Source organism: Notechis scutatus, chromosome 11 (assembly GCF_049901735.1).
Source record: "Notechis scutatus isolate UNSWTSFEM ecotype Mainland chromosome 11, rNotScu1.2, whole genome shotgun sequence".
In the NCBI taxonomy this organism is placed as follows: domain Eukaryota; kingdom Metazoa; phylum Chordata; class Lepidosauria; order Squamata; family Elapidae; genus Notechis; species Notechis scutatus.
In genome coordinates this window covers 17,174,853-17,198,468 of record NC_142019.1, presented here as the reverse complement: position 1 = coordinate 17,198,468, position 23,616 = coordinate 17,174,853, and the positions used below count along the sequence as shown (strand labels likewise).

The following is a 23,616-nucleotide window of genomic DNA, read 5'->3' as shown; positions in this document are numbered from 1 at the left end:
CGCTGCTCCTTGCTGCAACCGGTTCGGTAGAATCAGGCCGAACCGGTAGAATACCACCACTGATTTATACTCCTTGCAGACCACTGGTCATTTGCATTGTTTTTAGGCAGTCGTCGAGTCCACTTGGAGGTTTTTCGGTATCCTCAGGGTCACCTAAGTAGTGCAAATGGATGTGGAGCTTCTTGGAACTGCTGAAAGGACTGTGGTTGTAGACTGGAGATAGAGCAGGGGTGGGCAAACTACGGCCCGCGAGGCCACATCCGGCCCGTTGGTCTGTCCAATGCGGCCCGCCCTGAAAAAAATCGCTGCCATTGGTCTGTCCAATCCGGCCCGCCCCTGAAAAAAATCGCTGGGCGTGGCGTATTGCCCTGTGCCACGTGGCCCCCAAAGCTGCAAAACAGTGCGGAGCGATCTAGGGGTAGGAAAGAAAAGAAATTTGCAAAGGCCTCGGCTGGGAGTTCGAAATCACCTTCGAGTGCGACCTCTCCGAAGGTGAGTCCCCGCCGATCCCCTTTTTTTCCGGGCTTCCAGGCTTAAACTTTGCAAAGGCAAAGCTTGCAGGCTGGAGCGTCTTCCCGCCGAGGAGCGTCTTCCACCCGGCGGGCAGGGCGGGCTGCTTGGAGCCACCTAAAGCTAGGCCGCTGCTGGTGGAGCCTTGCCCTGCCTTGGTGCCCGTTTCCCGGCTCGGCGGTCCTGCTTGGGCGGCACTTTAAAAGCCTGCTCCCAGCACCCGAGCAACTTCCCAGCAACTTTCCGCTTCGTTTTAACTCGCGGGCGCCGCACCTGGCCCCGAGCGCGCGCGGCGGAGGGGAAGCCCGGCGGGCGGGTGGGTAGGCGGGCTGCTTGGAGGAGGCGACACGGCGGCGCTCGGGCTTCCCCTCCGCCGTGCGGCTCGGGCGGCGCGGCGCCCGCGAGTTAAAGCGAAGCCGAAAGTTGCTAGGAAGTTGCTCGGTTTTCCGGGGCTTCCAGGGCTTTGCAAAGGCAAAGTTTGCAGGCTGGAGCGTCTTCCCGCCGAGGAGCGGGAAGGTTCAGCCCGGCGGGCGGGCGGGCTGCTTGATCGGGCTGCTGTGCGGCTCGGGCGAGCGTGAGCGCCCGCGAGTTAAAACGAAGCTGAAAGTTGCTGGGAAGTTGCTCGGTTTCCGGGCTTCCAGGCTTAAACTTTGCTCGGGCGGCACTTTAAAAGCCTGCTCCCAGCACCCGAGCAACTTCCCAGCAACTTTCGGCTTCCTTTAACTCGCGGGCGCCGCGCCTGGCCCCGAGCCGTGCAGCAGAGGGAAGCCCGCGGGCGGGCGGGCTGCTTGGAGGAGGCGACCCGGCGGTGCTCCGGCAGCAGCAACAGGCAGTTTTGCCCGGCTCCGCTCAGGTGTCCGGCTGGGGCTGTCAGGAGTTGCTACCACCGGCGCAGCTCCGAGCGGCTCCAGTCCCGCGTTGCCTTGGGAAGGAAAAGGCAAAACCAGGAGCCGCTGAGCCTGAGCCTCCGGTGCCGCTGCTCCCGTTGCAAAGCACCGCCGCGGCTCTTCCTTTTGCCTTTCCCTTCCCGAGGCAACGTGGGACTGGAGCCGCGGAGCCGCGCGCCCGGTAGCAACTCCTGACTCAGGGGCCTCCGAGGGAGGGAAAGGGGAGAAGAGGGGGGAAGGGTGGGGGGCGATTCCCAAAAATCTTGTGCTGACCCGGCCCGTCTGTCAAATTTTAAAAGTCAATGCGGCCTCCGAGCCAAAAAGTTTGCCCACCCCTGAGATAGAGGATGTCGTATCCCTCTCCCACTGTGGAGAGCAGGGGTGGGATTCTATAGGTTCGCCCTATTCGCTAGAGCTGGTTGTTAACCTTCTAAGCAGTTCGGAGAACCGGTTGTTAGAAGAAATTACTGGGCTAATCCTGTAAGGAAGGCAGGAAGGAAACATTCTGGTGTTGCTTACAGAAACTGCCTCTCCGTTAACCCTTATTACATTCTTGGCAGGACTAGACTTCCTGTCTCAGGAACTTCTCTGGAGTTGTTTTCCCCTCCTTTGCTGGTACTTTGCTTGTGTGGAGGGACCATTTAAAGTTACAGTGGCACTGAAAAAAGTGGCTTATGACCATTTTTCACACTTACGACTCTTGCAGCATCCCCACAGTCATGAGAGGCCAGGCGAGGAGATGCGTGCCTTGATGTGAGTGATGTTGAGTTGGCCACACCCAGCCAGTCACATGACCACCAAGCCATGACCACCAACTAAGCCACACCCACAGAACTGGTTGTTATTTGAATTTGAATCCCACCCCTGGTTGAGAGGGGCTGTTCAGCCTTAATGTAGGTGGCCTCTTGGTCTCCTCTTTCAAAGTTTCGAAAGAGTGCTAACAACCAGGTGACTGCAAGGAGTATAAATCCTTCCGTTCCCCACCATCCAGTCAGAGCTGGAGAAGCTTCTTGGATGAGAAGTGAAACGTCTTCAAAGAGAAACAAAGAAAGTCCAGCTGCCTCTTGAAAAAGCATTTTCGGGACAACCACGACCTGGATGACTGAGAATCCCCAAAGCCAGTCCCAATTTCTTGCATGCCTCTTCTATGTTCGGAAATGATGTTGCGTAGTTGAGCTGGGGAAGAGCATTGATGGGCTCCCGTAACTTTGATCTCCTTGTAGGTGACTTCTTATGTCATGTCAAAGAAGAGCTGCCTATCACCAGTGGAGAATGGGAAGTGCTTGGCCGACACGGCTCAGAGGTAAGCTGCTTGGTCTCTCTTGTCTTTGATTGATAATGTTCAACTGGACCATTCATCGTTTTCATTAGATTATTGGGGTATCTCCCATGAACACGTGCTGTGATGACCCTGGGCGTGACACAAAAATAACAAAGTCACCAAAGTAGAATAAATTCCCTTTAATGCCTCCAACTTGACCCCAATGTCCAATTATCCTCGGCCGGATAACAAACTCTTCCAAAAACAGTCTACGGAGGGCAGAAATGCAGACCGAACCCAAAGTAAAGATAATTAGAAATAAAAAAAACCAACACAAACCACACTGAAGTAATTAACACGGCAGGCCAGGATGATAAATTACAGACTTTCAAAGGATAACGCAGCACCCACTGTTGGGAGGATGCCAAAACCCGATCAAGATAATGCACGCTTTGCTTCCAGCATGGAGCCATGTGCAAACACCCCACTTATATCCTGTTCTCCCAGCTGCAACTAATGAAAGGGATCAGGGCCCTTTTCTCTCCCGAAAGCCACATTGCTTCCTTCTCCATTCCTCCCTGCGTGACTTAGGATGAAGAGGGGATGGCCCTGGGTCTTCCTCTAATGCCCAGCTAGACTGTGTCCTTCCCCCGTTTCCTCCACAGCCACCGGAGCCACACTCCCACTCCCTGTCAGCTGCTCAACCTCCCCCTCAGAATCAGACTCCAACAAGGGCATGACACGTGGCTGGTTTTGCCAGGTGCAAAAAACCCAAATTCTGGGCTCAATAGTCATGTAGGTCATCTAGTGAAGACCTCCTGTATAGCAGCCATACCCTTCTTTGCTTCCTGTGTGGATCCTGTCTCTTTTCTAAAGGTGGAGCAATAAAACTGATTTATTGCTAAAATTTATTACACAGGAATCTTCTCAATTAACAGTCAGCATCTGGTTATAGCTAGGTAAGGTTCAATGGCAATTAAGGGAGGGCTGGACTTAATTCTTGACTAGAATACTGCATCCAGTTTTGGTCACCACTGTGATGACCCGGGGCATGTCACAAAAATAACCAAGCCACAAAAATAGAATAAATTCCTTTTCATGCCTCCAACTTGGCCCCAATGTCCAATTATCCTCTGTTGGATATCAAACTCTTAAAACAGTTTACGGAGGGAGTAAATGCAGTCCGAACCCAAAGTAAAGTTAATTAGAAATGTTAAAAACCCAACACACACCATGCTGAAATAATTAAGACGGCAGGCAAGGATGGTAAATTGCAGATTTCTATCAGATAATGCGGCAACCACAGTTAGGAGGAAGCCAAAACCCAGGTAAGCTCTGACAAGAATAATGCACGCTTTGCTTCCAGCAACTTTGCCATGCGTAGTTTATCCTTTTAAACAATCCTCCCAGCTGCATTCCATGAAGGGGATCAGGGCCCCTTCCTCCCCCGTAGACCACACCACTCATGTTTCTCCCTTATCCACTCCTCCCTGCGTGTCCTAGGATGAAGAGGGGATGGGCCTGAGTCTTCCTCTGAATGCCCATCTGGCCTGTGCCCTTCCCTAGTTTCCTCCACAACCACCGGAGCCACAATCCCACTCCCTGTCAGCTGTTCCATCTCTCCCTCGGAGTCAGACTCCAACAGGGGCATGACAACCACACTATAAAAAAGATGTTGAGACTCTAGAAAGAGTGGAGAGAAGAGCAACCAGGATGATGAGGGGACTGGAGGCTCAAACATACAAGGAACAGTTTTCCAGTGCACAACATTAATTAGATTTCTAAGATGAGACTGGACAGCCACTTGTCTGGAAAGGTACAGGGCCGTGATGGCGAACCTATGGCACACATGCCAGAAGTGGCACGCAGAGCCATCTCTGCGAGCACGCGAGCTGTTGCCCCAGCTCAGTTCCACTGCACATGCACCTGCTGCCAGCCAGCTGATTTTCAGGTATCTGCCGTGCATGTGGGCGGGGGGCGCATGCGGGAGACACTTGCGCATGTGGAGGGGTCATGCATACTTTGCATTATGGGTGCAGGCAGGGGTGGGATTCAAAAATTTTAACAACCGGTTTTGTGGACGTGGCTTAGTTGGTGGGCATGGCTTGGTGGTCATGTTATTGGCTGGGTGTGGCCAACTCAATATCACTCAAATCGAGGCACACATCTCCTTGCCTGGCATCTCATGACAACAGTCGTAAGTGTGAAAAATGGTCATAAGTCACTTTTTTCAGTGCCATTGTAACTTTGAATGGTCACTCCACACAAGCAAAGTACCAGCAAAGGAGGGGGAAAACAACTCCAGAGAAGTTCCAGAGACAGGAAGTCTAGTCCTGCCAAGAATGTAATAAGGGTTAACGGAGAGGCAGTTTCTGTAAGCAACACCAGAATGTTTCCTTCCTGCCTTCCTTACAAGATTAGCCCTGTAATTTCTTCTAACAACCGGTTCTCCGAACTGCTGAGAATGTTAACAACCGGTTCTAGTGAATAGGTGCGAACTGGTAGAATCCCACCCCTGGGTGCAGGCACTTGTGCGCGTACACGCGCACGCGACAACAAAAATGTTAGCTGCCACTGATCTAGTCCAACCCTCTTCTCAGGCAGGAGGCCCTGTGCCATTTCAGACAAAAATGGCTTTGCAGAGTCATGTGGAGGATATTCTAGTACTTGGTAATTCTCCATCCACTTCCTTGTCAGGCAGTCGAGCTACAAATGACCTGGCTGCTTCGGGTATCCTTGATGGTAGAAATGTGGGTCATTTCTGTTTTGTGCTTTTGTTTTTTAATCAGATCCGGGTGGATGAAGTTAACAAACTGGTATATTTTGAAGGTACAAAGGATTCTCCCTTGGAACACCACTTGTACGTTGTTAGCTACGAAAACCCTGGAGAAATTCAGCGGCTCACCGAAAGTGGCTTCTCCCATGCTTGCTATGTTAGTCAGGTACCTATTCTAATCTAGGCAGTGGTGGGATTCAAATTTTTTTACTACCGGTTCTGTGGGCGTGGCTTGGTGGGCGTGGCAGGGGAAGGCTATACTGCAAAATCCGCATTCCCTCCCCAGCCCACTAACCTGCTTTCCAGCTCCATTCTCCTGTGCAGGGCAACCAAAGAAGAACCAGCCAATCAGCTGGGACTCAATGGGAGGCTGAGGAATTCTGGGAGTTGAAGTCCACCCATCTTCAAGTTGCCATGGTTGAGAAACAACGATCTTCACGATGGAGCAAATCTCCAATGCTTGTTGGAAGGTTTTCTCTTATCGTGAAGAAACGGCAGTTCAGCTGTAGTCGAGTTGACCCTTGTTCTTGAGGAAAAGTGAAGAAGGAACCGGAATGCAAGCCAACATTGGTTTGTGGGGGTCTATATGATTTATCTTTCTTTTTGCAGGACTGCGACATGGTTATATGTAAATTCAGTAACCAGAAATGCCCCCACCAAGTCTCCCTCTACAAGCTGACTGGTCTGGAAGAAGGATTTGCTCAAAGGGCCAAGGAATTCTGGGCCACCATTTTGCATTCGTCAGGTAGGCGATTTTCTCTCAGGGGCCGGGCATGGTTCCAGTCTAGGGTGCTGTGAGGCTTGCGATGCTCAGGGGCATTTTGGTCTTATGTAGGGAACCCAGAAGCGGGGAGGGAGGGAGGGAGGGAGGGAGGGAGGGAGGGAGGGAGGGAGGGAGGAAGGAAGGAAGGAAGGAAGGAAGGAAGGAAGGAAGGAAGGAAGGAAGGAAGGAAGGAAGGAAGGAAGGAAGGAAGGATTGTTTTGTACCAGAAGTCAGAAACTTCTGGCTTCTTTTATGGAAAATTGGGTGTTTCAAAAAAAGGGAAAGGAAAGGAATGGAATGGAATGGAGAGGAGAGGAGAGGAGAGGAGAGGAAAGGAAAGGAAAGGAAAGGAAAGGAAAGGAAAGGAAGAAGGGGAAAGGGAAAAGGGGAAAAGAAAAGGGAAGAAGGGAAAGGAAAGAGGGAAAGGAAGGAAGAAGAGAAAAGGGGGAAAAGAGGGAATGGAAAGGAATGGAAGAAAGGAAAAGGGGAAAGGAAAGGGAAAGGAAAGGAAGAAGGGGAAAAAGGAAGAGAGAAGAGAAGAAGGGAAAGGGAAGGAAAGAGAGGGAAGGAAAGGAAGGAAGAAGGGAAAAGGGAAAGGAAAAGGAAAGGAAAAAGGGGAAGAAATAAGGGAAGGGAAGGAAGGAATTTGTGTGTCCCGTTTGTCCTATGCCCCATATTTCAGCCTTTTGCAACCAGTTACTCCTAATTTAAACCTGACTTCCGGCAGATAGGTTTGGGATATTAGACCAACAAGAAAGCTGCTCAAAATCCAACATAAGGCCAGCTTCCCTCCTTCCTTCCTTCCTTCCTTCCTTCCTTCCTTCCTTCCTTCCTTCCTTCCTTCCTTCCTTCCTTCCTTCCTTCCTTTCTTTCTTTCTTTCTTTCTTTCTTTCTTTCTTTCTTTCTTTCTTTCTTTCTTCGGCTTCTCTCCTTGACAATGCCTTCTCTGTTTCCTGCAGGATCTCTCCCCGATTACGTCCCACCGGAGATCTTCTCTTTTGAGAGCTCCTCGGGGTTTGTGCTCTATGGGATGGTGTACAAGCCCCATGATTTACAACCTGGGAAGAAATACCCCACGGTGCTTTTCATCTACGGGGGGCCACAGGTGAGTCTCCGTCTTTGTATTTCAGCCACGTTATTTGGGGAGGGGGAGAATCAACGAAAGTTCTGCATTGAGTAGATCCGATTGCCTGGTGCCCAGAAGGGGCTCAGTTTGGGACTTGCAGGAATGGCCTGTATTTGCAAAATTAGTTTATGCCCCATAAAGGATTTGGTGTTTTAGAACTGAGAACTGTACTTAAAAGGGTAAATGGAAACCACTAGAGTACGGGCAGTCCTTCACTTACGACCATAATGGAGGCCAACATTTCCGTGGCTAAGCAGAGCAATTGTTCACTGAGTTTTGCTCCGTTTTATGACCTTCCTTGCCACCGTTGTTAAGTGAGCCACTGCAGTTGTTCAGTTAATGACACGGTTGTTAAGGACAAGCTTCCCTGTTGACTTTGCTTGTCAAGGTCGCTGAAACTGTCGTAAGTACATGCCAGTTGCAAGCCTCCAAATTTTAATCATGTGACTATGGGGATGCTGCCACGGTTGTTAAGTGTGAAAAATGGCCATATTTTTGAATGCCACGGTAACTTTGAATGGTCACTAAGTGAAAAGTTGTACCTCTTACAGGACTACCTGTAATAACAATCAAAATCATGATGATGGAGGCCATCATCTTATTTACTTAAGTTCTCTGGAACTAAATTTACAGATGCGACTTTGGACCCCGATGAAAATTAACAAAATCTATTCTTGATGTTAAGTCAAGCAGGTAGAGCTGTGTTTGGTTTATTTTTCACATAAATGAAAGAATAGGAATAGGAATAAGAATAGGAATAGAATACAGTGGAATGGAACGGAACAGAATAGAATAGAATAGAACACGGAATGGAATAGAAAAAGAAGGAAGGAGAATAGAAATAGGAATAGAATAGAATAGAATAGAATAGAATAGAATAGAATAGGAATAGAACAGAATAGAATAGAATAATATAGAATAAGGAATAGAATAGTACAGACAATAGAATAGAATAGAATATAGAATAGAATATAGAATAAGGAATAGAATAGTATAGAGAATAGCATAGAATAGAATCTATACTCATCTAGCTAGGAATCTAGCTCAAAACCAGAATAGAATAGAATAGAATAGAATAGAATAGAATAGAATAGAATAGAATAGAATAGAATAGAATAGAATAGAATAGAATAGAATAGAATAGAATAGAATAGAATAGAATAGAGAATAGAATAGAATAGAATAGAATAGAATAGAATAGAATAGAATAGAATAGAAAGAATAGAATAGAATAGAATAGAATAGAATAGAATAGAATAGAATATTGGGATGAAGAATAGAATAGAATAGAATAGAATAGAATAGAATAGAATAGAATAGAATAGAATAGAATAGAATAGAATAGAATAAACAGAGTCGGAAGGGACCTTGGAGGTGTTCTAGTCCTACCCCCTGATTAGGCAGGAAAACCTACACCACTTCAGAGAAATGGTTATCCAATCTCTTCTCAAAAACTTCCAGTGTTGGAGCATTCACCACTTCTGGAGGCAAGCTGTTCCACAGGTTAATTGTTCTAACAGTCAGGAAATTTCTCTTTAGTTCTAATTTCCTTCTCTCCTTGATCAGTTTCCACCCATTGCTTCTTGTACCTCAGGTGCTTTGGAGAATAACTTGACTCATTCTTCTATCCATTTCAGGAAAGAAAAAACATTCTGTTTGGACATTAACTGTGGGTTTACTCAGCATGTAATAATAATAATAATAATAATAATAATAATAATAATAATAATAATAATAATAATAATAATAATAATAATAATAATCAGTAATTTCCAGGAATATTTGAATATTTCCTAAGTTCTTGGCTGGAATCTGAATTCCCAAAGAATACCAGTCCAAGATGAAGTGATTATTTGTGTCTTTTATTGTTCCTTGATGAATAAGAACAACATCAACAACAAGGATGATGATGCTTTGATGCCTCCGTCCAGGTGCAGCTTGTCAACAACCGCTTTAAAGGGGTCAAATATTTCCGACTGAACACGCTGGCTTCGCTGGGCTACGTGGTCGTGGTGTTGGACAACCGAGGTTCCTGCCATCGGGGCCTGGCCTTTGAAGGCGCCTTCAAATATAAGATGGTAAATGTATTTATTTTATTTCTTTGCCAAGCATGTATGAGAAAACATATATGTATTGCATTGTCATGCCCCTGTCAGAATCTGATTCGGAGGGGAAGGCCAAGCAGCTGACAGGGATTGGGAGTGTGGCTCTGTTGGCTTTGGAAGAAACTGGGGAAGGGCAAAGTCCGGCTGGGCAGAGGTAGAGCAAGGTAGACCAAGGTAAAGGGAATTCGGAGGAAGACCCAGGCCCACCCCCTCTTCATCCTAGGGCACGCAGGGAGGAACGGAGAAGGGAGCAACGTGAGTTGCGTGGTTTACGGGGGAGGAAAGGGCCCTGATTCCCTTCATTAGGCAAAGCTGGGAACACAGTGTTTAAAAAGGGAGTTTGCACACAGCAACTCGTGGGAAGCAAATCGTGAATTATCTGGCATCATCAAGGCTTACCTGGATTCCTGGTGTCTTCCCAACTGTGTGTGTTTTGCTGGCCGTTGAAGTCTGCAATTCCTTCTCCTGCCCTGTCAAGTTAATTACTGCAGCGTGGTTTGTGTGGATTTTTATTTACAGTTTGTATGTACTTTGTTCTCGGAGTGAATTTCCTCCACTTAAAGACTGTTCTAGAGAGATTTTTCTCCAGCCGAAGGTAACTGGACATTGGGGGTAAAGTTGGAGGTATTAAAGGGACTCTTCTTGCTTATCTGACTGTGTTGCCTTTGTGCCACACCCCGGGTCATCACATGTATGAAGATAACATATAAACATATGTATAAACAGGTATAAGTATATACATAATAAATGAGTACAAATAAATGGGAACAGTAGGACAGGGATGGTGGGCATGTCCTTACAGACCTCTTAGGAATGGAGTGAGGTCTATAGTGGATATTTTGAGGGTAAAGGAGTGGTGGGGGGTGTTAGAGGATGTAACAACAGAGTCAGGTAGAGTATTCCAGGCATTGACCACTCTATTGCTGAAGTCGTATTTTCTGCAATCGAGTTTGGAGTGGTATACATTGAGTTTGTATCGGTTGTTTTCCCGTGTGTTATTGCAGTTGAAGCTGAAGTAGTTGTTGACAGGTAGAACAGGTTGTAGCAGACAATTTTGTGTACTAAGCTTAGGTCGGACCATAGGTGGTGTAATTCTAGGTGGTGTAATTTGTCCAGGTCCAAAATTTCGAGGATGGTAGCCTAAGGTATTCTATTAGAATAGAATAGAATTCTTTATTGGCCAAATGTGATTGGACACACAAGGAATTTGTCTTGGTGCAAATGCTCTTGCGAGCAGAGGAGTGGAGTACTTTTCTCCAGAAATACCTCTGGACTTGCTCAATGGTATTAATGTCCATTATACAGTGTGGATTCCAGGCAGAGGAGATGTATTCGAGAATTGGTCTGGCGAAGGTTTTGTATGCCGAATTGGTAATTGTCTCATGAATGGAGGTAACAAATGCTGAAAGAGACCAATGGCCCTTGTATATATATTTTTTTTGTAATTTTGAGTGCCCTCTGAACAACATTGAGATGCTGGCTGGGGAATTCTGGGAGGTGAAGTCCTAACCTGTTTCTCTATTTCTCTGTTCTCATTTTTAGCTGGGGGAAAGCAGAGGCTCAAAAGTGATGGTAAACATTAACATAGAATAAACATACAAGCTAGAGTGAAGTTTTTCCAAGTTTTTTTTTACTGGGAATATGAATAGAATAGAATAGAATAGAATAGAATAGAATAGAATAGAATAGAAAATACGGAATGGGATGGGATGGGATGGAGTAGAATAGAATAGAATAGAATAGAATAGAATAGAATAGAATAGAATAGAATAGAATAGAATAGAATAGAATAGAATAGAATAGAATAGAATAGAATAGAATTCTTTTATTGGCCAAGTGTGGTTGGACACACAAGGAATTTGTCTTACTGCAAATACTCTCAGTGTATATAAAAGAAAAGATACATTCATCAAGAGTCAAGAATCATCAGATACCACACTTAATAATAGTCATAGGGTACAATAAGCAAGCAAATCATACTAGGAAACAGTCAATATAAATAGTAAGGATACAAGCGACAAGGTTACAGTCCTACAGTCACAAGTGGGAGGGGATGGGTGAAAGGAAGGATGGTAGTATTAATAGTAATAGTAATACAGTCTTAGTAAATAGTTGGACAGTGTAGAGGGAATTATTTGTTTAGCAGAGTGAAGGCGTTTGGGGAAAAAACTGTCCTTGCGTCCAGTTGTTCTGGTGTGCAGTGCTCTATAGTGTCGTTTTGAGGGTAGGAGTTGAAACAGTTTATGTCCAGGATGTGAGGGGTCTGTTAAAAAAAAGCTGTGAAGAGAGCAGCTGGAGTTCAATGTCCTTTCGGTACTTGAGTAAGGACACTGGCGTAATCCTAAAAGCAGGACAAAAAGTTATGGATTGAAATTTATGAAGGAGAGATCTAACATAGAACTAAGGAGAAATTTCTTGATAGTGGGAATAATTCAACAGGGGAACAGCTTTGCCTTCAGAAATAGCAGTGTTCCAATACTTGAGGGGCTGCCACAGAGAGGAGGAAGGGGCCAAGCTATTTTCCAAGGCACCCGAAGGCCAGGCAAGGAATAATGGATAGAAACTGATCAAGGAGAGATTCAACTTAGAAATAAGGAGACATTTTCTGGCAGTGAGAACAATCAACCCATGGAACAGAAGTTGCCCTCGGTAGTTGTGGGAGCTTCATCACTGGAGGCTTTCAAGGGGAGATTGGACTTCCATTTGTTGGGGATGGTGTAGGGTCTCCTGCTTGGGCAGTATGGGGTTGGACTAGATGACCTACAAGGTCCCTTCCAACTCCATTATTCTATTCTATATTTAAATGTTGTGGATGCTCAGCACTGGAGTCTTTTAAGAAGAGATAAGACAGGTATTTGTCCAGAATAGGTGACCTGCTTGAGCAAGGGTTTGGATTAGAAGAACTCCAAGGTCCCTTCTAACGCTATTATTCTGTAATTTATACACTTGGCGATATTTTCCTCCATGCCTGTTTTTTTTTTTCTCTCCCTCCCAACAGGGACAAATTGAAATCAGTGACCAAGTGGAGGGCTTACAGTATTTGGCTTCCCAATATGAGTTCATTGATTTAGACCGCGTTGGCATTCATGGTTGGTCCTATGGTGGATTTCTTTCACTGATGGCCTTGCTTCAGAAGCCGGAGACCTTCAAGGTTGGTTCCACTGCCACGGCCCATTCACTTCCTTTGGGCACGTGTGATGTGGATGTACAGAAGAATCAGGGGTGACACAAGAGCAATATTCCAGTATTTGAGGGGCTGCCACAAAGAAGAGGGGGGATCCCCCTGTTTTCCAAAACACCAGAAGGCCAGGACAAGAAGCAATAGATACGGTTAGGCTTTGATCAGGGGTGGGATGCAAATATTTTTACTACCAGTTCTGTGGGCATGGCTAGGTGGGTGTGGCTAGGTGGGCGTGGCTAGGTGGGCATATCTAGGTGGGTGTGGCCATGTGACTGGGTGGGAGGAGAGGGGCGGGGCCAGCCAGGGGCACGGTTTGCCAGTTCTTCTAACTGGGCAGAATCGTAACAACCTGTTAGGTATAACATTGATACCAAATATGGTTTGGGTGAATAAATATATAAAACTTAGATATCATGGTTTAAGTGCTTATCACTTTAAGCAAAATGCAGCAGGCAATTAGCCGATTAAGGGTGCGGTTAGAAGTTACAATATAAGGAAGCATTAGAAGCTGGAATACTTACTGGCTGTAAATCTGTGCTGGCTGTAACTGTGTGCTGCTGCGACTTACTGTGATTACTGACTGTGAGTGCCTGTGACTGAACTGTTATCGTTTGCTACTGTTTGCTGATTTACTGCGTAATTCTACTGAATATCCAGCGTTTGTTTCTCTTGAGAGTGAAACCGGAGGAGGAGAAGATATCTTTATCGGCTGATAAAGATATTGCAAGGACTCTTAACTTGGACTATACTAGTGAGTCTTACTGGATGGAAATACTGTGAATGACTTAATGGACTGAATGACAATGCTTAAACTCTAACTGGATTAAAAACTATTTAAACTACAAACAGTGTTTGTGTTCAGTGTGTGTATACTCTGGGGCCCTTCCACTCGTTTGGCTTCCTGGCTTGACTACTGCTGCAATACTCTGCTAGGGGTTAATTCCCAAAACCCTAACATTGGTTATGGGCCCAGCAGCATAGTCTAACTAACCAGGATATAGCAGAGAGAGTTGGTGTGAGTTGCACATTACTGTAAAAACAAACTGTTTTAATTAGTTTAAAATAGTCAAAATATCTGAAGAGTAATGGCACAAGTAAATTTGTCACAACTGTCCATGATATCCAGGCTGGATGGAACAAACTATGTTTCATGGTCAATGAAATGTAGTTTACTTCTACGAGAGAAGGTTTGTGGGACATTATAGCAAACCCACCAGATGTGAGTAGCTGGGATCCTGCTAATGATGATGATAAAGAAAAGTTACAAGACTTTAAACTGAAGAATGAGCAGGCTTTATGCATCATAGGACTGACTCTCTGTGATCAGCAGCTTGTCCATATTCGTGGAGAAGAAAATGCTGCAAACTGCTGGGAGAACCTCAGGAAGATTTATGTTCGGGACAGTGTAGGAGCACATATAAATCTTACACGGAAGCTTTTTCGAACGCATCTTCAGAGGGAATGGAGATATGTTAGTTCATTTAAACTGTATGAAGAGCATTTTTCAAGAATTGCAAGAAAAAGAGCTTATATTTAATGAACTGCAACAAGTCTACATAATATTATCTTCATTAGATCAAAGCTATGATGACTATGTAACTTCGTTGGAAGTATTGCCAAAAGAAAGCCTCTCATTAACCGAGATTACAGGCAGGCTACTAGAAGAAGCCAGAAGAAGGCGTGGCGTGACGAGCTGAGAGAAGATAAGAAAGAAGAGAAATTATCTTCAAAGCTTGAAAGAAACCAGCAAAGCAAAGTAAAGCACCCGGAAGAAGAGAATTTATCTTCAACGGCATACACAATTAAAAAGTGTTTTAATTGTGGAGGCAGAGGACATTTGGCAAGATTCTGCAAAAAGAGAAAAAGCCAGAATGTAAAAAAGCCAAAGAAAGCATTTGAACTAGCCACGTTTAGCAACTCTGATGTGAAGAATAATCTATGGGTGGTTGACAGTGGCGCATCCCTGCATCACAAGAGATAAGACAAAATTTATAAAAATGTCTACAAGTTCTCAACATATATCTCTTGCTAATGGCTGGAACCTGAAAGCGAAAAGGTCAAGGTTTTGCACGTTGTCCGTACATAAACCAGGATATAAAAATGTTGTATGTACCGCAACTAAAGTTTAATTTGCTTTCAGTAAGGGTATTAGATAAATTAGGTTATGTAATTACTTTTAAAGATAATAATTGCATAATTGAAAAAGATAACAAAAGGGTAACTGCAGCTTTAAATGGAACATTATATGTCTTAGATAATAGTAAGAAAGGGGAGGCTCATACTGTATTTAATAATATAAAGCCTCATGATGAATGTATCCATTTATTGCATAGGCGTTTGGGGCATGTAAATTTTAAAATGCTAAAACGTACAGTTGAGTTATCTGAAGGAATAAGGTTAAAACCTTGTGATAAATATTTGCGTTGTAATGTTTGCTGTGAAGATAAGAGCAAAAGTATTGCCTGCAAATAGGTTAAATGGTTTCAAAACAAAAGAACCTTTAGAAGTGGTATTTGCAGACATAATAGGTCCAAAGAAACCCAGTATGGGGGGTGCTAGATATATACTGAGCATTATGGACCATTATTCTAGATATGGGTTTTGCTATTTAATGAAAAGCAAAACTGAAACATATCAACATTTTTTCAATTGGCTTAGGTTTGCTGGAAAGAAAGTCTAAACGACAACTGATAACCCTGGTGACAGATAATGGCACACGGAATTTGTTAATAACAAATTCCAGAACAGACTTAAGGTAGCTGGAATAGAGCATAAGAAGTCTGCTCCATACAGGCCAGAACATAACGCTTTTATTGAAAGAAGAGGCCAAACACTACAGGCAATGGTTAGAACAATGTTAAATGATTCTGGGTTACCTGATTCTTTGTGGGGGAGGCTACAATGTGTGCTAATAACATATTGAACAACGTTGTTAATACAACAACAGGTGAAATTCCATTTACCAGGTGGCATGGCAGGAAACCTGACCTAAGTTACCTGCACACATTTGGTGCACCAGCATGGGTGCATATTCCTGCACAACTCAGAAAAAAAGGGCAACATAGAGCTAAAAGATTTTTCTTCGTTGGTTATCAGGCAAACCATAGGGCATATAGATTTTGGGAGAAAGGCACATCTAAAGTGTTATGTAGTGCTAGTGCCCAATTTCTAGAACATGAAGGATGGGAGAAATTAGAACAGGATGCCAATAAAGATGTAATTATTGAATCCTATAGAAATCCCATTAGTTATCCCTGTAATTTTAAAAATAAGGTAAAGAGACAAATACAGGATGAAATAGTGCCCATAAAGGAAGAAACAGATTCAATAGCTGAACAGGATGAGGAAGATGAACAAGTAGTAGTTCAACAAAGTCCTCCTGTAAGCCCTGTAATTCCCAGAAGAACTACACGTATATCTAGACCGCCTGATAGGTACCAGGCTAACACAGTGTGCCAGATTAATCAAGTTCCTAATTCTGTTGAAGAAATTAAAAAGTATCCTAATAAGGAAAAAGAAAAATGGTATGCAGCAATGAATAAGGAACTGAATTCATTAAGTGATATGAAGGTGTATGAAAATGCCAAATTACCTGTAGGAAAGAAATCCATTAGCTGCAAATGGATATTTAAGGTAAAAATAGATAAAGATGGTAATTTAATCCATAAGGCAAGATTAGTAGCCCAAGGTTTTAGGCAGAATGCTAATGACTATGATGAGGTGTTTGCACCTAGTCTTAAGGCAGCAACCTTGAGGGCAGCTTTAGTGTGGGCAGCTAGTAAAAACTATATAGTTAACCATTTAGATGTGGAAACACAGCTTACTTGCACGCCCCATTAAAACATATTATTTATATGAAAAACCTGTTGGTATTAAAAGTGAAAATAAGGATAATAATGATTGTTGGTTGTTAAAGAAAAGTCTCTATGGTCTTAAACAATCAGGCTATGAATGGAACCAGTATATTGTAAAGGAACTTGGCAATATAGGATTTAAAGCTGGTTTAGCCGATCCATGTCTGTTTAAGAGGGAGACAAATGGGAAAGTATCATTATTATTACTATTCACAGATGATATTGCTTTGATAACTGAAACTAATGATGAAGCAAATAAAATAATAGCATCATTAGGAAAGAGAATAAAGATCAAGCAATTAGGGAGATAAAGAAGTATCTCGGTTTGAATATAAAGAAAACACGGAAAGGTTTTAAGATATCTCAGGAAGATAAGATAAGCAAATTGCTAAAAGATTACAAGATGGAGCTTTGTAAGCCAGCTAAGACTCCAATGAGTCAGGAGTTTTGCAACACTGATGTACAAAGCCCGGAGTTTGATAAGGTGATTTATCAATCTTTAATTGGTAGTTTGAGTTATATTAGTAATTGGTCTAGACCAGATATATCGTACTGCGTGAATCAGTTGGCTAGATTCAATTCTGCACCATGTGAAAGACACTGGAATGCAGCTAAGAGGATATTAAGATATCTTAAAAAGACAATGAATTATTCATTGTATTTAGAACCAAAGGGTGATTTAATTTTGAGTGCTTATGCAGATGCTAGCTTTGCATCAGAAAGAGACACTAGAAAGTCGACTTCAGGAACAGCCATAATGCTGGGTAAGACATTAATAGGCTGGAAGTCAATAAGACAACAGCATATAAGTTTGTCTACTATGGAGGCAGAATTCTCCTGTTTATCATTGTTATGTACAGAATTAATAATGTATAAACAAATGTTAATTGATATAGGTATAACTGTAGATTATCCTATAATTATTCATGAAGATAATCAGGCAGCAATTCAAATGGCCACAAATATTGGAGTAAAAACAAGGTGCAAGCATACAGATCTAAGATACCTAAACGTGAGACAATCTGTAAGAAGTAAGATGATTCAGCTAGAGTACTGTATGTCGGAGGACAATTTAGCTGATAATTTTACTAAAGCCCAAGGTGCCAGTAAGCACCAGGAGAGTTGTGAAAAATATGGGATAAGATTGTAAGGTATTATATATTTATTTCACCCAAAAGGGGAGTATGTTAGGTATAACATTGATACCAAATATGGTTTGGGTGAATAAATATATAAAACTTAGATATCATGGTTTAAGTGCTTATCACTTTAAGCAAAATGCAGCAGGCAATTAGCCGATTAAGGGTGCGGTTAGAAGTTACAATATAAGGAAGCATTAGAAGCTGGAATACTTACTGGCTGTAAATCTGTGCTGGCTGTAACTGTGTGCTGCTGCGACTTACTGTGATTACTGACTGTGAGTGCCTGTGACTGAACTGTTATCGTTTGCTACTGTTTGCTGATTTACTGCGTAATTCTACTGAATATCCAGCGTTTGTTTCTCTTGAGAGTGAAACCGGAGGAGGAGAAGATATCTTTATCGGCTGATAAAGATATTGCAAGGACTCTTAACTTGGACTATACTAGTGAGTCTTACTGGATGGAAATACTGTGAATGACTTAATGGACTGAATGACAATGCTTAAACTCTAACTGGATTAAAAACTATTTAAACTACAAACAGTGTTTGTGTTCAGTGTGTGTATACTCTGGGGCCCTTCCACTCTCGTTTGGCTTCCTGGCTTGACTACTGCTGCAATACTCTGCTAGGGGTTAATTCCCAAAACCCTAACACAACCGGTTCTACAGAACCAGTCTGAACCGGAAGAATAACCACCCCTGGCTTTGATCTAGTCGAGATAATTCTGCCCAAGGCTTACAGCCAATTTGCCTTTTTGTGTGTGTGTGTAGGTTGCAGTTGCAGGTGCTCCAGTCACATTGTGGCTTTTCTACGACACGGGTTACACCGAGCGTTACATGGGACACCCAGACAACAACGAACGGGCCTATTATTTGGGCTCCGTAGCTATGCAGGCAGAGAAATTCCCTTCACAGTAAGTAGACGTGACACTTAAATAAAGAATATAAAAATGTTTTTCTTATTACAAAAAAAAAAAAGGAAACATACAGTATATATCTCTAATAAAGGTAGTCTTCAACTTACAACGGTTCACAGTGACCATTCAAAGTTACAACAGCACTGAAAAAAGTGACTTATGACCATTTTTCACACTTATGACCATTGCAGCATCCCCATCAGAGGTGGTGAATTCAGCCGGTTCTTACCAGCTCTGGAGAAATTTTGAGTCATTTGGAGAACCAGCAAATCCCACCTCTGACTGGCCCCGCCAACCCCATCTCTTCTCTGCCTCCTGAGTCCCAGCTTATTGGCTGGGTCTCCTTTGGTTGCCCTGCCCAGGAGAACAGAGCTGGAAAGCAGGTTAGCGGGGTGGGGAGGGGAGGGGGATTTTGCAGTAACCTTCCCCTGCCACACCCACCAAGCCATGCCCACCAAGCCTTGCCCACAGAACTGGGAGTAAAAAAAATTTGAATCCCACCCCTGATTCCTATGGTCACATGGTCAAAATTCAGATGCTTGGCCACTGGTTCATCTTTATGACGGTAACAGTTGCAGTGTCCCAGGGTCATCTGATCCACTTTTGCGACCTTCTGAAAGCAAAGTCAATGGGAAACTTAACAATTGTGTTCCTAACTTAACAACTATAATGATTAATCACTTAACACCTGTGGCAAGAAAGGTTGTAAAATGAGACAAAGCTGACTTAACAAATGTTTCACTTAGCAACATACAGTTTGGGCTCAGTTGTGGCTGTAAGTTGAGGACTACCTGAAATGAGATATATATATATATATATATTTTCAGTGATGGCTTTGACAAATGGTTAATCTGAGTATGCCTTAGAAGCTGAGGCCCAAATATATGTGCTTGAGCAATGAAATTATTGGAAAAGAACCAGTTCTACTGTTGTTGCTGGATTTAACTTTTTTTATTTTCATCCCAGTTGCTCACTTTGACTAGCTTTTGTTTGTTTTTTGGGTCATTCGATGGTTTTATAAAATACTGCATTCCTGGAGCGGATGAAAAATTCTGCAGGAAAATCTAATAGTTAATTTCTCTGAAGGATTGTCTTTCTAATTACATTTTTCCTCTTTTTTTTGTCTGTTTCTTCAGGCCCAACCGATTATTGCTACTACATGGATTCCTGGATGAAAATGTTCATTTTGCACATACTAGTATTTTGCTGAGCTTCCTGGTCAGGGCTGGAAAACCCTACGACCTCCAGGTAGCAGAGAAATTTGTGCAGCTCTAAAATGCAAGGGCTAAAATGCAGTTGGGTCAGGTCTGGGCTGGGTGTCACAGAGGGAGCAAGGCTGAGGCAGGATCAGGACCATGGAGAGCTCCTGGCTAACTCTCAAGAGAGATGTTGTTCTTCTACCCCTGATAAAATATGAATCCAGCCGGGTCAGCCTTTTTCCTCCCGCAGCTCTTTCAGACTCTCAGAATCTTGTAGAACTGAGAAATTACAAAAGGAATTTGGGATGAATGAAGTTGTTGTACAGGTAGTCCTTACCACTGTTTCTTAGCAACTTTTTGAAGTTGCGATGTACCTGGAACAAGGGCGTTACCACCCAGCTCTGAGGGTTATTTCCTCATGGTCACGTGACCACTCTTTTTACATCCCTGTTCTGACCTATGCTTCCCCCAATGGCACAAAGCTGAGTCTTCGTCCCAATAAACCCCTTTTATTTAATTTACAATGAATTCCTCTCCAGCAATGTTTGTTGGTCAATAGTCTTTCAAGATAGTTCCCAATTACAGACTTTTTTTATATAAAAATTTTTGTTTTTCAAGACAAACTTAAACAGACAAAACATAAAAACATAAAACCATCTTCCAGTTATATACATACAGTGTGTCAGTTGGTTACAGATCTTTTGTGCTATCCTTTCATAGTCCTTACAGACGTTTATCAGGCTTGGAAAGTGGCCAGGCCGATAATCTTTCATAAGCGCAATACTTGGCAAGAATGCAGGAATGAACTACCGTATTTGCCGGCGTATAAGACGACTGGGCATATAAGACGACCCCCCAACATTTCCACTCAAAATATAGAGTTTGTTATATACTCGCCGTATAAGACTACCCTCTTCCGCACACCTTCCACTTTTGCACTTTTTTTTTTTTTTTTTTGAGGCACTTTTGTGCACCGTGGAAACGAATCCCGTGAAGCCGAAAGGAGCAGCCAGCCTTCAGGCCGATGTAGGCGGGCCTCCTTCTCCCAGCTCCCAAGGAAATGAGGCGCTCAGCGGCCTCCACTCGCACCGCCTGAGCTCCGCTCGCACCGCCCGGCTCTGCTCAGGTATCCGGCTGGGGCTGTCAGGAGTTGTTACCGCTGGCGCGGCTCCGCGCGCTCCAGTCCTGCGTTGCCTCGGGAAGGAAAGGCAAAAGGAAGAGCCGCGGCGGCGCTGTAACGGCAGCAGCGGCTCCTGGTTTTGCCTTTCCCTTCCCGAGGCAACGCGGGACTGGAGCCGCGCGAGCCGCGCCAGCGGTAACAACTCCTGACAGCCCCAGCCGGATACCTGAGCGGAGCCCGGGCGGTGCGAGCAGAGGCCGGGCGGTGCAGGCGGAGGCCAGGCGGTGCGAGCGGAGGCCGGGCGGTGCGGGCGGAGGCCGCTGAGCGCCTCATTTCCTTGGGAGCTGGGAGAAGGAGGCCCGCCACATCGGCCTGAAGGCTGGCTGCTCCTTTCGGCTTCACGGGATCGCTTCCACGGTGCTGCAAAGTGCCTCGCCGCGGGCAGCCGCAGTGCTTCCCAATTACTATTTGCCGGCGTATAAGACGACCCGGCGTATAAGACGACCCCCACTTGGAGGCATGTTTTTCAGGGCAAAAAAGTCGTCTTATATGCCGGCAAATACGGTAATTGTCTCCTGCAAACACCCCTACCCTTTCGCGACTTTTTTATTCCCTATGGGAGGCGCCATTCACCGTCGACTCCCAAGTCGACCCTTGTTCCTTAGCTGTTCCCTTCGTCTGGCAGCTCTGTGCATGCGCAAACTGGGAATAGGCTCCAGCTGTTCTTCTGCCTCACTGATCTCCGACTCTGAGGGCAGCTGATAACTGTCAAACGGCCCTGGCCCCATCTCTGCCTCAGATGCAGAGCCCTCATCAGCGCCTTCCCCAGACTCCAGGACTGGCCCATGCTCCTCCCCAACCTCCTCACTGTCCGAATCTGCTGCCAGCTCAGCTAGCTGCTGGTGGGCCACAACAGTCTCTCGGGGGTCACATGACCACACTTCAAGTGCTAGGCAACACAGCCATGTTTAGTGGCATTTGCAGAGTCCCTCGGTGTTCTGACCCAAACCCTCTTCCAATAAAACAAACACGAACCAAAGGGAACAGAAACCTTTTAATGATTCTTACGAATCCCCAGTTAAAAGACTGCTGCAAATTAATTAACTTTGATAAGCACGAGCCTCGCCAAAACTGTGCGTGGCTGCCAAGAATAACAGATAAGGTTACCTAGAAATATTTTACAACACAAGAGTCTTCAAATACCAACTAAGATACTACAATGTCCACGAGGCTCGAGTTGTAAAACATCTTTGCTTCCTGCAAAGAACGTCCAATTCACAGCTGTCTTTTATCTTCTTCGCCATTACCTTGCAGCCTTACTCCCGAGTCGCCCGTGCTGCTGCAGCTGCTCTTTCCTGCAAGCAGCCCTGTGTGCTCGTGCACTTGGCACGGGCTCCTCGGGAACCTCCTCATTGCTGCTGCCAGCCCCCACAATCTCTGAAGGCAGCAGTCCACTCCCTAATGGTCCTGGCCCCTCATCCGAGTTCTCGCTTTCCTCAGCCGTCCACACCTGCTGCCGGCTAACCACAACACTCGGTCATGTAACCAGATTTTACAACAGTTTTGGGGGAAAGCGGGCCTTGTTTTCCCTTCTATTCAAAAATTGGCCTCCAACACCTCGGCTTTCCTTAGCTCCAGGTGGAAAGAAACAGTCTAAATGTCCTTGACGTGGGTGAACACCTGACACCCTCTTCCCCAGAGATCCTGAGGGTTGGATCCCAGCCTTCTGCATCCCAGTCACAGCTGGATTTCTTTCGCTTTTCTTCCTCCCCCAGATTTATCCACAGGAGAGGCACAGTATCCGGGTCCCTGAATCCGGAGAACACTACGAACTCCACCTCTTGTACTACCTCCAGGAGAATCTGGGGTCGCACATGGCCACGCTGAAGGCAATGCCCTGATGGTGGGCCCTGATGACGTCTCAGCACGATGCGCCCACAGCTGCTTACCCAAATGCGAGTGCTTGAATGGTGCCTTCCTTCCTGGGGCCTGCTTCTAACCGAGAGAGGAATCAATTCGCTGCCCAGCTGGATTTGGTGATCATCCGTCTTTTTCAGCAACCCACCCATCCACCCCGGTGCCATACAGGAGATTGCTGTACAGCAAATGAATAATTTTAAATGTAAATAATAAAATGGATTGTTGTACGGCCTCTTGGATTCTGGGTTTCCTCCCTAACCAGTGTAATGTTGCTTACAGGACCATAGCAGTAGCCCTTAGTGCTTTACAGCAGTGATCCCCAACCTTTTTTATGGCGCGGCCCGGTACCGGCATTAGCTGGGCGCCGCCATCTTTTTTTGATGAAAAAGTGCTTCCGGTGAGCTTTCTACCCGGAAAAGCTCACCGGAAGCACTTTTTCATCAAAACAAGATGGCGGCGCCCAGCAAACCAGCGGCCCGGTAGGACTTGTTCCACGGACCGGTACCGGTCCGTGGACCGGTGGTTGGGGACCCCTGCTTTACAGCCTTCGCTAAGCAGATTACAGAGTCAGCCTGTTGCCCCCCAACAATCTGGGTCTTCATTTAACCGATTTCAGAGTGATTAAAGGTTGAGCCAACCTTGAGCCAGTCAGGATCGAACTGCTGGCAGTGAGCAGAGTGAGCCTGAAGTACTGCATTCTGATAGATGGTAGAGATAGATGGTGGACAGACAAGACAGACACAGTGGGAGTCAGAGGGATAAAACAGAGAGAGCACCAGCACTTAGACTTATATATACCACTTCACGGTGCTTTTACAGACCTCTTCTAAGCGGTTTACAGAGTCAGAGCTCGGAAG

General features: G+C 44.9%; 1 protein-coding gene across 3 annotated transcripts in view; it reads left to right on the top strand.

Annotated features, from left to right (window-relative positions):
* DPP8 (dipeptidyl peptidase 8) overlaps positions 1–22,989 on the top strand; it is a 39,061-nt gene extending 16,072 nt beyond the window's left edge. For all 3 annotated transcript variants that reach the window (XM_087972946.1, XM_087972944.1, XM_087972945.1), the window contains 9 exons: positions 2,621–2,700; positions 5,448–5,600; positions 6,044–6,179; positions 7,157–7,302; positions 9,255–9,401; positions 12,427–12,579; positions 18,375–18,517; positions 19,657–19,768; positions 22,615–22,989. In XM_087972946.1, the coding sequence (XP_087829072.1) occupies positions 2,621–2,700; positions 5,448–5,600; positions 6,044–6,179; positions 7,157–7,302; positions 9,255–9,401; positions 12,427–12,579; positions 18,375–18,517; positions 19,657–19,768; positions 22,615–22,740 (1,196 nt within the window). In that variant the 3' untranslated portion in view covers positions 22,741–22,989. The remainder of the gene's footprint in view (positions 1–2,620; positions 2,701–5,447; positions 5,601–6,043; positions 6,180–7,156; positions 7,303–9,254; positions 9,402–12,426; positions 12,580–18,374; positions 18,518–19,656; positions 19,769–22,614) is intronic.
* The last annotated feature ends 627 nt before the right edge of the window (positions 22,990–23,616 follow it).